At 47.6% G+C, this 15,000-nt stretch overlaps 1 protein-coding gene across 1 annotated transcript; it reads right to left on the reverse strand.

Moving 5' to 3' along the window:
- Nucleotides 1-779: 779 nt before the first annotated feature.
- Nucleotides 780-13,508, reverse strand: LOC123484887 (von Willebrand factor-like). Its single transcript, XM_045215615.1, has 7 exons — nt 13,399-13,508; nt 13,004-13,115; nt 12,501-12,547; nt 11,768-11,904; nt 6,607-6,745; nt 5,904-6,035; nt 780-790 (listed from the first exon to the last, which is right to left on the reverse strand). The coding sequence occupies exons 1-7, from the start codon at nt 13,499-13,501 to the stop codon at nt 780-782; spliced, it is 681 nt and encodes a 226-aa protein (XP_045071550.1). The 5' UTR covers nt 13,502-13,508.
- Between the last annotated feature and the right edge of the window lie 1,492 nt (nt 13,509-15,000).

The raw sequence follows: 15,000 nt of genomic DNA on the forward strand, positions 1-15,000 counted from the left end.
ATGAGAGATGGCTGATCTTGCTCTTTGTCACGGTGTTAGAAATGGTGTGGTGTGGAATCAGGCGCAGAAGCAGATGTACAGTCCAACAAGACTTTACTAGCGAGTGCAAAAATAATACAAAACGGCCAGAGGCCAAACAGACGCACACAGGCGTCAAACACGAGCGCACAAACACAGGGCGCAAAAACTCTCCTCAACCGAGGAGGAAGCTATATCGTAACTGGCGTACCTAAACACGGGTAACGCACAAACACCTGACACGAAACAATTACACACAACACTCCACTAACAACAAGGAAACTAAATAGGGTGCTTAATGAGACATGACACAAGACAGGTGTGGCTAACAGACAAAACTAATCAAACAGGAAACATGGAACATACAACGGTGGCAGCTAGAATTCCGGAGACGACGAACGCCGAAACCTGCCCGAACAAGGGAGAGAGGCAGCCTCGGCCGAAACCGTGACAGTACCCCCCCTTGACGCGCGGCTCCAGACGTGCGCCGACTCCGGCCTCGGGGACGACCCGGAGGACGTGGAGCAGGGCGCGTCGGATACTCCCGATGGAATTCCGTCAGGAGCGACGGGTCCAAAATGTCTCTCCTCGGCACCCAGCACCGCTCCTCCGGACCGCATCCCTCCCACTCCACTAGATACTGGAGACCCCCATCCGACGTCTCGAATCCAAGATGGATCTCACGGAGTACGCCGGTGCCCCCTCGATGTCCAATGGGGGCGGGGGAGTCTCCCCTATCTCATTTTCTTGGAGCGGGCTCGCTACCACTGGCCTGAGAAGGGACACATGGAACGAGGGGTTAATACACTTATACTCCACAGGTAGCTGTAATCTATAACATACCTCGTTCAACCTTCTCAGGACTTTAAATGGCCCTACAAACCGCCGACCCAGTTTCCGACAGGGCAGGCGGAGGGGCAGGTTTCTGGTAGAGAGCCAGACTCGATCACCAGGTGCGTACACCGGTCCCTCACTGCGGTGGAGATCAGCGCTGCCTTCTGACGTCGGAGGGCCCGCTGCAGGTGGACGTGTGCAGCGTTCCAAGTCTCCTCCGAGCGCCGCGCCCACTCATCCACCGCAGGAGCCTCGATCTGGCTCTGCTGCCAGGGTGCCAGAACCGGCTGGTAACCTAACACACATTGAAATGGAGTTAGGTTAGTGGAGGAATGGCGTAGGGAATTCTGGGCCATCTCGGCCCAGGGAACGTACCTTGACCACTGCTCCGGCCGGTCCTGGCAGTATGTTCTGAGAAACCTACCCACTTCCTGGTTTACGCTGGCTCCACCTGCCCATTACTCTCCGGGTGGTACCCCGAGGTGAGGCTCACCGAGACCCCCAACCGCTCCATAAACGCTCTCCAGACTCTGGAGGTGAATTGGGGACCCCGATCAGCCACAATGTCCTCGGGTACCCCGTAGTGCCGGAACACATGGGTGAACAGTGCCTCGGCAGTTTGTAGGGCAGTAGGAAGACCCGGCATGGGGAGCAAACGACAGGCCTTAGAGAACCGGTCCACAACGACCAGGATGGTAGTATTCCCTTGGGAGAGGGGAAGGTCTGTTATAAAGTCCACAGAGAGGTGGGACCATGGTCGTTGTGGAACGGGCAGGGGTAGCAACTTACCCCTAGGCAGATGTCTAGGCGCCTTACACTGGGCGCACACCGAGCAGGAGGAAACATAAACCCTCACATCCCTTGCCAACGTGGGCCACCAGTACTTGGCACTAAGACAGTGCACTGTCCGGCCGATACCCGGATGTCCAGAGGAGGGTGACGTGGTGAGCCCAATAGATCAATCGATCCCGAACCTCGAGCGGAACGTACTTCCGACCCTCCGGGCACTGTGGTGGACTAGGGTCGGTGCGTAACGCCCGCTCGAGTTCAGCATCGACCTCCCACACTACCGGTGCCACCAGACACGACTCAGGCAGTATGGGAGTGGGCTCCACGGACCTCTCCTCCGTGTCATACCGCCGAGACAGCGCATCTGCCTTACCATTTTGTGACCCAGGGATGTACGTGATCTTAAAAGTAAACCTGGTCAAGAACATACTCCATCTTGCCTGGCGAGGGTTCAGCCTCCTCGCCGCCCGGATGTACTCCAGGTTACGGTGGTCCGTCAAAATGAGGAAAGGGAGTTGAGCCCCCTCAAGCCAGTGCCTCCACACCTTTAGAGCCTGTACCACGGCTAACAGCTCCCTGTCCCCTACGTCATAGTTCCGCTCCGCCGAACTGAGCTTCTTAGAATAAAAGGCACAGGGGCGGAGTTTAGGTGGCGCGCCAGACCGTTGTGAAAGCACGGCTCCTAAACCGGCCTCTGACGCGTCCACCTCTACCTGGAACGGCAAAGAGGGATCCGGATGCGCCAGCACCGGGGCCGAGGTAAACAGGTCCTTCAGCCTCCCAAACGCCCGGTCCGCCTCGGCCGACCACTGCAGACGCACCGGACCCCCTTCAAAAGAGACGTGATGGGAGCTGCCACCTGTCCAAAACCCCGGATAAACCTCCGGTAGTAATTTGCAAACCCCAAAAACTGCTGCACCTCCTTCACAGTGGTTGGTGTTTGCCAATTACGCACGGCCGACACCCGGTCTACCTCCATCTTCACCCCTGACGCAGACAACTGATAACCCAAAAAAGGAGACCGACTCCTGGAAAAACAGACACTTCTCTGCCTTCACATACAGGTCGTGCTCCACCAGCCTCCGCAACACTCTACGCACCAGGGCCACATGCTCGACACGGGTAGGCGAGTACACGAGAATGTCATCAATGTACACAACCACCCCTGCCCCTGCATGTCCCTGAAGATCTCATCCACGAATGATTGGAAAACTGACGGAGCGTTCATCAACCCGTATGGCATGACCAGATACTCGTAATGGCCCGAGGTGGTACTAAAGGCTGTCTTCCATTCATCACCCTCCCTGATGCGCACCAAGTTGTACGCGCTCCTGAGATCTAATTTAGTGAAGAAACGCGCCCCATGCAACGACTCAGTCATGGTCGCAATCAGCGGGAGTGGATAACTGTACTTCACCGTAATCTGATTGAGACCACGGTAATCGATGCACGGGCGCAAACCACCATCCTTTTTCTTCACAAAAAAGAAACTCGAGGACGCAGGGGAAGTGGAAGGCCGTATATATCCTTGTCTCAGAGATTCGTCTATGTAAATCTCCATAGCTTTCTTCTCCTCCTGAGACAGAGGATACACATGGCTCCGTGGGAGCGCAGCTCCTGCCTGAAGGTCTATCGCACAATCTCCCTGCCTATGGGGTGGCAACCGCGTCGCCCTCGCCTTACTAAACGCAATAGCCAAATCCCCATACTCAGGGGGAACGTGCAATGCGGGCACCTGGTTTGGACTCTCCACCGAGGTAGCCCCTACGGAAACGCCCAAACATCTACCCACACACTGAGCAGACCACTCCATCAGAGCCCTCTCCTGCCACGAAATAGCTGGGTTATGGGTACTCAACCAGGGCATGCCCAGCACCACCGGATACGCAGGAGAGTCAATCAGGAACAGCTGAATCATCTCCTGATGATCCCCCTGCGCACACATCCTAAGTGGCGCCGTGACCTCCCTGATTAAGCCCGTACCCAACGGACGACTATCTAGGGCATGAACGGGAAAGGAACATCAACAGGAATAAGGGGGAATCCCTAACGCTAAACAAAACTTTTTATCAATAAAATTCCCAGCCGCGCCTGAATCTACCAGCGCCTTATGCTGGGAATGAGGTGCTACCTGTGGAAAACGCACAGGCATCCAAAAATGGGCAACAGTGAGCTCTGGGTGAGTGGGGCGCCTACTCACCTGGAGGGAATCCCCAGTGCGGGACCTGTCGTTATCCTCCCTAGGAGGCCATCCCCAGCACCTAGCCGCGGTGTGTCCTCCCCGACCACAGTTGGTGCAGTGGATGGACCCCCTAACCAACCGACTCCTCCTCTCTCTAGCGCCAGCGCCCCCGAGCTCCATAGGACACGGCTCGGAGGCGCTGGAGGGTGAAATGGACGGACCCCCTCAGGACGTCCCGCGGGTGGCCAATAGGTTATCCAGCCTGATGGACATGTCGACCAGCTGGTCGAAAGAGAGACTGGTGTCCCTACAGGCCAGCTCCCGACGGACGTCCTCTCGTAGGCTACATCTGTATAGATCGACGAGGGCCCGCTCATTCCACCCTGCATCTGCCGCTAGAGTACGGAATTCGAGAGCGAATTCTTGGGCACTCCTCCTCCCCTGCCGGAGGAAGACCAGACGCTCCCCGCCGCTTTCCCCTCCGGGGGATGGTCAAACACCGCCCTGAAGCGGCGGGAGAACTCGTTGTAGGTGATAGTCTCGGCGTCGATCTTCCTCCACTCCGCGTTGGCCCATTCCAACGCCTTCCCGGACAGGCAGGAGATCAGGGCGGACACGCTCTCATGCCCCGAGGGTGCCGGGTGTACGGTGGCCAGGTACAGCTCCACCTGGAGGAGGAATCCCTGACACCCAGCCGCGGTTCCGTCGTAGGCCCTCGGGAGAGAGAGTCGGATTCCTCGGGGTTCCGGTGCCGGCGCTGGAATGGGCGGACTGGCCGATGGTGCAGGCAGGGAGGGAGGTGGTGGAGGCGCTCCCCAGCCTCGGAGCGTGGTGATCACCTCCTGCAGGGCGGTCCCCATCTGCTGTATCTGGTCCTGTTGTTCCCGAACCTGGACCTCCAGTCTCGTCGGGGCTGCTTCGGCTCCTGCTGATTCCATGTCGGGTGTGTAATTCTGTCACGGTGTTAGAAATGGTGTGGTGTGGAATCAGGCGCAGAAGCAGATGTACAGTCCAACAAGACTTTACTAGCGAGTGCAAAAAATAATACAAAACGGCCAGAGGCCAAACAGACGCACACAGGCGTCAAACACGAGCGCACAAACACAGGGCGCAAAAACTCTCCTCAACCGAGGAGGAAGCTATATCGTAACTGGCGTACCTAAACACGGGTAACGCACAAACACCTGACACGAAACAATTACACACAACACTCCACTAACAACAAGGAAACTAAATAGGGTGCTTAATGAGACATAACACAAGACAGGTGTGGCTAACAGACAAAACTAATCAAACAGGAAACATGGAACATACAACGGTGGCAGCTAGAATTCCGGAGACGACGAACGCCGAAACCTGCCCGAACAAGGGAGAGAGGCAGCCTCGGCCGAAACCGTGACACTCTTTTGGAAGATTTGGCACATGCTGCATTTTGCAGATAGTGCGTTTTTAGAGACAGGTGGGACTTTTTTGCAGAAAGTACAGATTGGCTCATCAGATATAGTTTCCCTAAACCAATCGCATGGGACCTTTATGAGGACCTACTTTAAAAATATAACGTTTTTTGTTGCGCCGTTGCAGGCTATTTCATGGTACGGTGTTGTATAATGGCTTGGCCAATGGCTTTCAAGGGATGATTTTGACCATATATGGTTAATTAGGGTTGTTTCGATAAGCAAATAGCCAAGGTCACTGAGGCTGAGAAGGATCAGTATTTATCAGCGGTTATCTCCTACCGGTGTGTGTTTGACACTCCTAGGATTGTTTGATAAATCACACTTGTTCTAAGCGTAAGAACATTCTATATCCCGTTGGTAAGTAGTATTTTACAATAGTTTCTACCCAATATTGATAAATGAGGCCCCTGATACAGTGGCTTGCCAAAGTATTTCACACCCCTTGGCATTTTTCGTATTTTGTTGCCTTACAACCTGGAATTAAAATGGATTTTTGGGGGGTTTGTATTATTTGATTTACACAACATGCCTACCACTTTGCTGATGCAAAATATTTTTGAATGTGAAACTAACAAGAAATAAGACAAAAAAACTGAAAACTTGAGCCTGAACCCTAACCCTACATTCCTCCCCATCAGAACACGCGCACACGTCGTAACGACAGAACCGCAGGAAGGGGAGGGGATTCACCAGGAAGTGACACGCTACAAACACCTCTGACATTATCATCCCACACGCCTCCTCCGCGAAACGCACTACAGGGAGAGATACACACTGAACTAAACTACAGGGAGAGAGAGGAGACACACTGAACTAAACTACAGGGAGAGAGAGGAGACACACTGAACTAAACTACAGGGAGAGAGAGGAGACACACTGAACTAAACTACAGGGAGAGATACACACTGAACTAAACTACAGGGAGAGAGAGGGGACACACTGAACTAAACTACAGGGAGAGAGAGGAGACACACTGAACTAAACTACAGGGAGAGAGAGGAGACACACTGAACTAAACTACAGGGAGAGAGAGGAGACACACTGAACTAAACTACAGGGAGAGAGAGGAGACACACTGAACTAAACTACAGGGAGAGAGAGGGGACACACTGAACTAAACTACAGGGAGAGAGAGGAGACACACTGAACTAAACTACAGGGAGAGAGAGGAGACACACTGAACTAAACTACAGGGAGAGAGAGGAGACACACTGAACTAAACTGATACACATGTGTGTGTGTGTGTGTGTGTGTGTGTGTGTGTGTGTGTGTGTGTGTGTGTGTGTGTGTGTGTGTGTGTGTGTGTGTGCGAGTGTGTGTGTGTACCATGGTTGAGAGGTGTCTGTATGTCCATGTTGTTGACAGAGACCACTCCTCCATGCTTCAGCTTCACTGTCATCCCCTCCAGTGGTGGCAGACTGAGAGTTACTGACCGCGTGCAGACCGCATCCTGCTCATCTGCACACTGAAACACACAGAGCCAAAATGGAGGACAAAACACTCTGAAACACAGTGGAGGACTGGGACACACGGAAATACACAGAGCCACTATGGTGGACAGAGTAATACAGCACACTGAAACAAAGAGAGCCACAATGGAGGACAGAGAACTGTACTGTACAGCACATTGAAACACACAGAGCCACAATGGAGGACAGAGACACACTGAAACACACAAAGCTAAATGGAGGACAAAGAATAATACAGCACACTAAAACACATGGAGAAGAAATGGAGGACAGAGACACACTGAAACACACAGACGCACAATGACGGAATGATACAAAATGAACCATAATGGAGGACACAGCTGAGTAAAATAGAGAATAAGATCCATAATGGAGGACAAAGTTGAGTTATAATAGAGAATAAGATCCATAATGGAGGAAATAGTTGAATTATAATAGAGAAAATAATCCATAATGGAGGAAATAGTTGAGTTACAAAAGATAATAAGATCCATAATGGAGGACATAGTTGAGTTATAATAGAGAATAAGATCCATCATGGAGGACATAGTTGAGTTATAATAGAGAATATAATCAACAATGGAGGATACATTTTAGTTAAAATAGAGAATAAGATCCATAACGGAGGACATAGATGAGTTATAATAGAGAATAAGGCAGTAGATCCATAATGGAGGACATAGTTGGGTTATTGTAGCGAATAAGATTAACAATGGAGGACATAGTTGAGTTATAATAGAGAATAAGATCCATAATGGAGGACATAGTTTAATTATAATAGAGAATAAGATCCATAATGGAGGACATAGTTGAGTTATAATAGAGAATAAGATCCATAATGGAGGACATAGTTGAGCTATAATAGAGAAAATAATCCATAATGGAGGAAATAGTTGAGTTAGAATAAATAATTAGATCCGTGACGGAGGACAAAGTTGAGTTATAATAGAGAAAATAATCCATAATGGAGGAAATAGTTGAGTTAGAATAAATAATTAGATCCGTGACGGAGGACAAAGTTGAGTTATAATAGAGAAAATAATCCATAATGGAGGAAATAGTTGAGTTAAAAAAGATAATATAATCAATAACGGATTACATAGATGAGTTATAATAGAGAATAATGTCCATAATGGAGGACATATTTGATTTATAATAGAGAATAAGATTCATCATTCAGGACTAAGTTTAGTTATAATAGAGAAAATATCCACAATGGAATACATAGTTGAGTTTTAATAGAGAATAAAATCCATAATGGAGGACACATCTGAGTTATAATAGAGAATATGATCCATAGTGGAGGATATAGTTGAGTTATAATAGAGACTAAGATCCATGATGGAGGACATTGTTGCTATATAATGGAGAATAAATCATTAAAATGGGGTCATTTAAAATGTACACTACCAGTCAAAAGTTTGGACATACCTACTCATTCAAGGGTTTTTCTTTATTTTTACTATTTTTTACAGTGGTGAAAAAAAGTATTTAGTCAGCCACCAATTGTGCAAGTTCTCCCACTTAAAAAAGATGAGAGAGGCCTGTAACTTCCATCATAGGTACACGTCAACTATGACAGACAAAATAAATAAAAAAAATCCAGAAAATCACATTGTAGGATTTTTAATGAATTTATTTGCAAATTATGGTGGAAAATAAGTATTTGGTCAATAACAAAAGTTTCTCAATACTTTGTTATATACCCTTTGTTGGCAATGACACAGGTCAAACGTTTTCTGTAAGTCTTCACAAGGTTTTCACACACTGTTGCTGGTATTTTGGCCCATTCCTCCATGCAGATCTCCTCTTGAGCAGTGATGTTTTGGGGCTGTCGCTGGGCAACACAGACTTTCAACTCCCTCCAAAGATTTTCTATGGGGTTGAGATCTGGAGACTGGCTAGGCCACTCCAGGACCTTGAAATGATTCTTACGAAGCCACTCCTTCGTTGCCCGGGCGGTGTGTTTGGGATCATTGTCATGCTGAAAGACCCAGCCACGTTTCATCTTCAATGCCCTTGCTGATGGAAGAAGGTTTTCACTCAAAATCTCACGATACATGGCCCCATTCATTCTTTCCTTTACACGGATCAGTCGTCCTGGTCCCTTTGCAGAAAAACAGCCCCAAAGCATGATGTTTCCACCCCCATGCTTCACAGTAGATATGGTGTTCTTTGGATGCAACTCAGCATTCTTTGTCCTCCAAACACGACGAGTTGAGTTTTTACCAAAAAGTTCTATTTTGGTTTCATCTGACCATTTGACATTCTCCCAATCCTCTTCTGGATCATCCAAATGCACTCTAGCAAACTTCAGACGGGCCTGGACATGTACTGGCTTAAGCAGGGGGACACATCTGGAACTGCAGGATTTGAGTCCCTGGCGGCGTAGTGTGTTACTGATGGTAGGCTTTGTTACTTTGGTCCCAGCTCTCTGCAGGTCATTCACTAGGTCCCCCCGTGTAGTTCTGGGATTTTTGCTCACCGTTCTTGTGATCATTTTGACCCCACGGGGTGAGATCTTGCGTGGAGCCCCAGATGGAGGGAGATTATCAGTGGTCTTGTATGTCTTCCATTTCCTAATAATTGCTCCCACAGTTGATTTCTTCAAACCAAGCTGCTTACCTATTGCAGATTCAGTCTTCCCAGCCTGGTGCAGGTCTACAATTTTGTTTCTGGTGTCCTTTGACAGCTCTTTGGTCTTGGCCATAGTGGAGCTTGGAGTGTGACTGTTTGAGGTTGTGGACAGGTGTCTTTTATACTGATAACAAGTTCAAACAGGTGCCATTAATACAGGTAACGAGTGGAGGACAAAGGAGCCTCTTAAAGAAGAAGTTACAGGTCTGTGAGAGCCAGAAATCTTGCTTGTTTGTAGGTGACCAAATACTTATTTTCCACCATAATTTGCAAATAAATTCATTAAAAATCCTACAATGTGATTTTCTGGATATTTTTTCTCATTTTGTCTGTCATAGTTGACGTGTACCTATGATGAAAATTACAGGCCTCTCTCATCTTTTTAAGTCAATCAATCAATTTTATTTTATATAGCCCTTCTTACATCAGCTAATATCTCGAAGTGCTGTACAGAAACCCAGCCTAAAACCCCAAACAGCTAGTAATGCAGGTGTAGAAGCACGGTGGCTAGGAAAAACTCCCTAGAAGTGGGAGAACTTGCACAATTGGTGGCTGACTAAATACTTTTTTTCCCCACTGTACATTCTAGAATAATAGTGAAGACATCAAAACTATGAAATAAGACATATGGAATCATGTAGTAACCAAAGTATATTTTATATATTGAATTTTTTTAAATAGGCACCCTTGATGACATCTTTGCACACACTTGGCATTCTCTCAACCAGCTTCATGATGTAGTCACCTGGAATGCATTTCAATGAACAGGTGTGCCTTCTTAAAAGTTAATTTGTGGAATTTATTTTCATCTTAATGCGTTTGAGCCAATCAGTTGTGTTGTGACAAGGTAGGGAGGTATACAGAAGATAGCCCTATTTGGTAAAATACCAAGTCCATATTGTGGCAAGAACAGCTCAAATAAGCATGAAGGTCAGTAAATATGGAACATTTCAAGAACTTTGAAAGATTCTTCAAGTGCAGTCGCAACAACCATCAAGCACTATGGCTCTCATGAGGACCGCCACAGGAATGGAAGACCCAGAGTTACCTCTGCTGCTGAGGATAAGTTCGTTAGAGTTACCAGCCTCAGAAACTGCATCCCAAATAAATGCTTCACAGAGTTCAAGTAACAGACACATCTCAACATCAACTGTTCAGAGGGGACTGTGAATCAGGCCTTCATGAATTGCTGCAAATAAACCACTACTAAAGGACACCAATAAGAAGAAGAGACTTGATTGGGCCAATTAACACAAGCAATGGACATTAGACCGGTGGACATTTCTCCTTTGGTCTGGACTCCAAATTTGAGATTTTTGTTGCAACCACTGTGTCTTTGTGAGACGTGGTGTGGGTGAACAGATGATCTCCGCATGTGTAGTTCCCATCGTAAAGCATGGAGGAAGAGGTGTTATGGTGTGGGGGGTGCTTTGCTGGTGACACGGTCTGTAGCTCAGCTGCTAGAGCACGGTGCTTGTAACGCCAAGGTAGTGGGTTCGATCCCCGGGACCACCCATACACAAACATTTATGCACGCATGACTGTAAGTTGCTTTGGATAAAAGCGTCTGCTAAATGGCATATTATTTTTTATTTAGAATTCAAGGCACACTTAAGCAACATGGCTACCACAGGATTCTGCAGCGATACGCCATCCCATCTGGTTTGGGCTTAGTGGGACTATCATTTGTTTTTCAACAGGACAATGACCCAACACACCTCCAGGCTGTGTAAGGGCTATTTGACCAAGAAGGAGAGTGATGGAGTGCTGCATCAGATGACCTGGCCTCCACAATCCCCCGACCTCAACCCAATTGAGACGGTTTGGGATGAGTCGGACGGCAGAGTGAAAGAAAAGCAGCCAACAAGCATATGTGGGAACTCCTTAAAGACTGTTGGAAAAGCATTCCTCATGAAGCTGGTTGAGAGAATGCCAAGAGTGTGCAAAGCTGTCACCAAGGCAAAGGGTGGCTATTTGTTTAACACTTTTTTGGTTACTACATGATTCCATATGTGTTATTTCATAGTTTTGATATCTTCACTATTATTCTACAATGTAGAAAATAGTAAAAATAAAGAAAAACCCTTGAATGAGTAGGTGTGTCCAAACATTTGACTGGTTCTGTATGTAAAATTATATTTGTATTTGTGGATTAATGTAACTTTACGCAATGCCGTTTCGATTCCGAAAGAAACCCGCAATCAAAAAACCCTCATTAAAGGCTTCCGGTAGAAGTAAATTCATGCACAAATACGAATATAATTTTACATATATTTTAAACGACCCCATTTTTATGAATTTGATTATATAAACTTCAAAAACAGTCAGTGACTTGCACCAGGAAGTAGGCAGGACTTTTATATGGGATGGAAGTTAGTTACCTGAACAGTTTCTATGATGACAGAGAAGTGGTTGGCAGTGCAGTCTCTAGCCAGCAGGTACTGACAGTGGCCAGAGAAGGTAAAGAACTTGTTGTCAAACGTCTTGAAGTGAGACTGGCCCGTCACTAAGCACTCCCCTGCAAAGGGACACACAACACAGCACTGAGGGAGTGTCTGTGGGTGAGGGTGTGTTTGTGGGTGAGGGAATGTCTGTGGGTGAGGGTGTGTTTGTGGGTGAGGGAATGTCTGTGGGTGAGGGAATGTCTGTGGGTGAGGGTGTGTTTGTGGGTGAGGGTGTGTTTGTGGGTGAGGGAGTGTCTGTGGGTGAGGGAATGTCTGTGGGTGAGGGTGTGTTTGTGGGTGAAGGAATGTCTGTGGGTGAGGGAGTGTCTGTGGGTGAGGGTGTGTTTGTGGGTGAGGGTGTGTTTGTGGGTGAGGGAGTGTCTGTGGGTGAGGAAATGTCTGTGGGTGAGGGTGTGTTTGTGGGTGAGGGAGTGTCTGTGGGTGAGGGAGTGTCTGTGGGTGAGGGAGTGTCTGTGGGTGAGGGTGTGTTTGTGGGTGAGGGAGTGTATGTGGGTGAGGGAGTGTCTGTGGGTGAGGGAGTGTTTGTGGGTGAGGGAGTGTCTGTGGGTGAGGGAGTGTCTGTGGGTGAGGGTGTGTTTGTGGGTGAGGGAGTGTCTGTGGGTGAGGGTGTGTCTGTGGGTGAGGGAGTGTATGTGTGTCTGTGTCTCACCAGGACAGCCTTGGTTGGTACACTCCCAGGAGCCATGTCGACAGATGCTGGAGACAGAAGAGAGGAGAGAAACAGCATTAACAATCCCATCACTTAGAGGAAGACCCCATTGTCCTACTCAGATAGCATCACTTAGAGGAAGACCCCATTGTCCTACTCAGATAGCATTACTTAGAGGAAGACCCCATTGTCCTACTCAGATAGCATTACTTAGAGGAAGACCCCATTGTCCTACTCAGATAGCATTACTTAGAGGAAGACCCCATTGTCCTACTCAGATAGCATTACTTAGAGGAAGACCCCATTGTCCTACTCAGATAGCATTACTTAGAGGAAGACCCCATTGTCCTACTCAGATAGCATTACTTAGAGGAAGACCCCATTGTCCTACTCAGATAGCATTACTTAGAGGAAGACCCCATTGTCCTACTCAGATAGCATCACTTAGAGGAAGACCCCATTGTCCTACTCAGATAGCATCACATCTTTGTCTGTGTGTGTACCAGGTGTTGCAGTCTTGTGAGATGCTGGAGCCAGGAGGGAAGTGTTGACCCATGTGAACACAGGAACAGTGAGACACCTCCACACAGAGACCACCATCCAGCACCTTACCCACTGAAACAGAGAGTGAGAGAATCAACACCTTAGCCACTGACACACAGAGAGAGACAGAGAGAGATAATTCACACCTTACACACTGACAAAGAGAGAGAGTTAACACCTTACCCACTGACACACACAGAGAGAGAGTGTTAACACCTTATCCACTGACACACAGAGAGAGAGTGTTAACACCTTACCCACTGACACACAGAGAGAGTTAACACCTTACCCACTGACACACAGAGTTAGAGAGAGTTAACACACACATTTCGTACTGTTTGGGTGCTGTACATACCGGGGCAGCTGCAGCCGTCCACACATTCCTCTTTACAGACCTCCTGAATGTTGAGACTCTGACAGGTGGTTGAGCAAGATCTGGAACACTCACTGTAATGCATTCCTATTGGACACCTGGGAACTGCACACACAACATACATTTATTAACCCTAACCCTATTGGACACCTGGGGGCTGCACACACAACATACATTTACTAACCCTAACCCTATTGGACACCTGGGGGCTACACACACATGCATACATGTGTTATTTTCTCCAGTTCCACATTATTTACCTTGAGAAGTAGTGCACCAAACGTCTTAGCTAGATGGAAAATTGCCCGACTAAGAACTCCTCTGCAATAACATCAAAATTAATTCCAGATGTATTGATTCATCTTAGATTAATTCTGACTTATTTTGAGGAAGTGTTACTGGCTCTGTTGTTGCTATGGTGTCTCAAGTAGGGCAGAAAAACAACTGTAATATTACCGCTATTTTCTTGTTTTTTTAAGGTCTTTAGGGAGAATGCAAGCACAGAGTTCTGCTAGGAGCAAACCAATCCTATCTATGTGGATGCATTAATTATATGAAGTATCAGTAGGTGTTCCTCAGGGTTGGGTCATAGGACCCTGCTGTTGTCTACAAGCAAAAATATTTACCTGAAGGGTATTTCACCAAGCCAACTAGAGACTCCTCCTAAAGGTCTGAAGCCAACTACAGAATCCTCCTAAAGGTCTGAAGCCAGCTACAGAATCCTCCTAAAGGTCTGAAGCCAACTACAGAATCATCCTAAAGGTCTAAAGCCAACTACAGAATCCTCCTAAAGGTCTAAAGCCAACTACAGACTCCTCCTAAAGGTCTGAAGCCAGCTACAGAATCCTCCTAAAGGTCTAAAGCCAACTACAGCAAGCTATTAATGGTCTGAAGCCAGCTACAGAATCCTCCTAAAGGTCTGAAGCCAACTACAGAATCCTCCTAAAGGTCTGAAGCCAACTACAGACTCCTCCTAAAGGTCTGAAGCCAACTACAGAATCCTCCTAAAGGTCTGAAGCCAACTACAGAATCCTCCTAAAGGTCTGAAGCCAACTACAGAATCCTCCTAAAGGTCTGAAGCCAACTAGAGATTCCTCCTAAAGGTCTAAAGCCAACTACAGCAAGCTATTAATGGTCTGAAGCCAGCTACAGAACCCTCCTAAAGGTCTGAAGCCAACTACAGAATCCTCCTAAAGGTCTAAAGCCAGCTACAGAATCCTCCTAAAGGTCTGAAGCCAGCTACAGAATCCTCCTAAAGGTCTGAAGCCAACTACAGAATCCTCCCTAAAGGTCTGAAGCCAACTACAGAATCCTCCTAAAGGTCTAAAGCCAACTACAGAATCCTCCTAAAGGTCTGAAGCCAACTACAGAATCCTCCTAAAGGTCTGAAGCCAACTACAGAATCCTCCTAAAGGTCTGAAGCCAACTAGAGATTCCTCCTAAAGGTCTAAAGCCAACTACAGCAAGCTATTAATGGTCTGAAGCCAGCTACAGAACCCTCCTAAAGGTCTGAAGCCAACTACAGAATCCTCCTAAAGGTCTAAAGCCAGCTACAGAATCCTCCTAAAGGTCTGAAGCCAACTA

This window comes from Coregonus clupeaformis, unplaced genomic scaffold (assembly GCF_020615455.1).
Source record: "Coregonus clupeaformis isolate EN_2021a unplaced genomic scaffold, ASM2061545v1 scaf0483, whole genome shotgun sequence".
In the NCBI taxonomy this organism is placed as follows: Eukaryota; Metazoa; Chordata; class Actinopteri; order Salmoniformes; family Salmonidae; genus Coregonus; species Coregonus clupeaformis.

Coding starts and splice junctions, on each gene's coding strand:
- LOC123484887 (XM_045215615.1), bottom strand. CDS start 13,501: ATGCATTACAGTGAGTGTTCCAGATCTTGCTCAACCACCTGTCAGAGT. Junction 13,116..13,398: donor GGACGGCTGCAGCTGCCCCG/GTATGTACAGCA, acceptor TCTCTGTTTCAG/TGGGTAAGGTGCTGGATGGT. Junction 12,548..13,003: donor TCACAAGACTGCAACACCTG/GTACACACACAG, acceptor TTCTGTCTCCAG/CATCTGTCGACATGGCTCCT.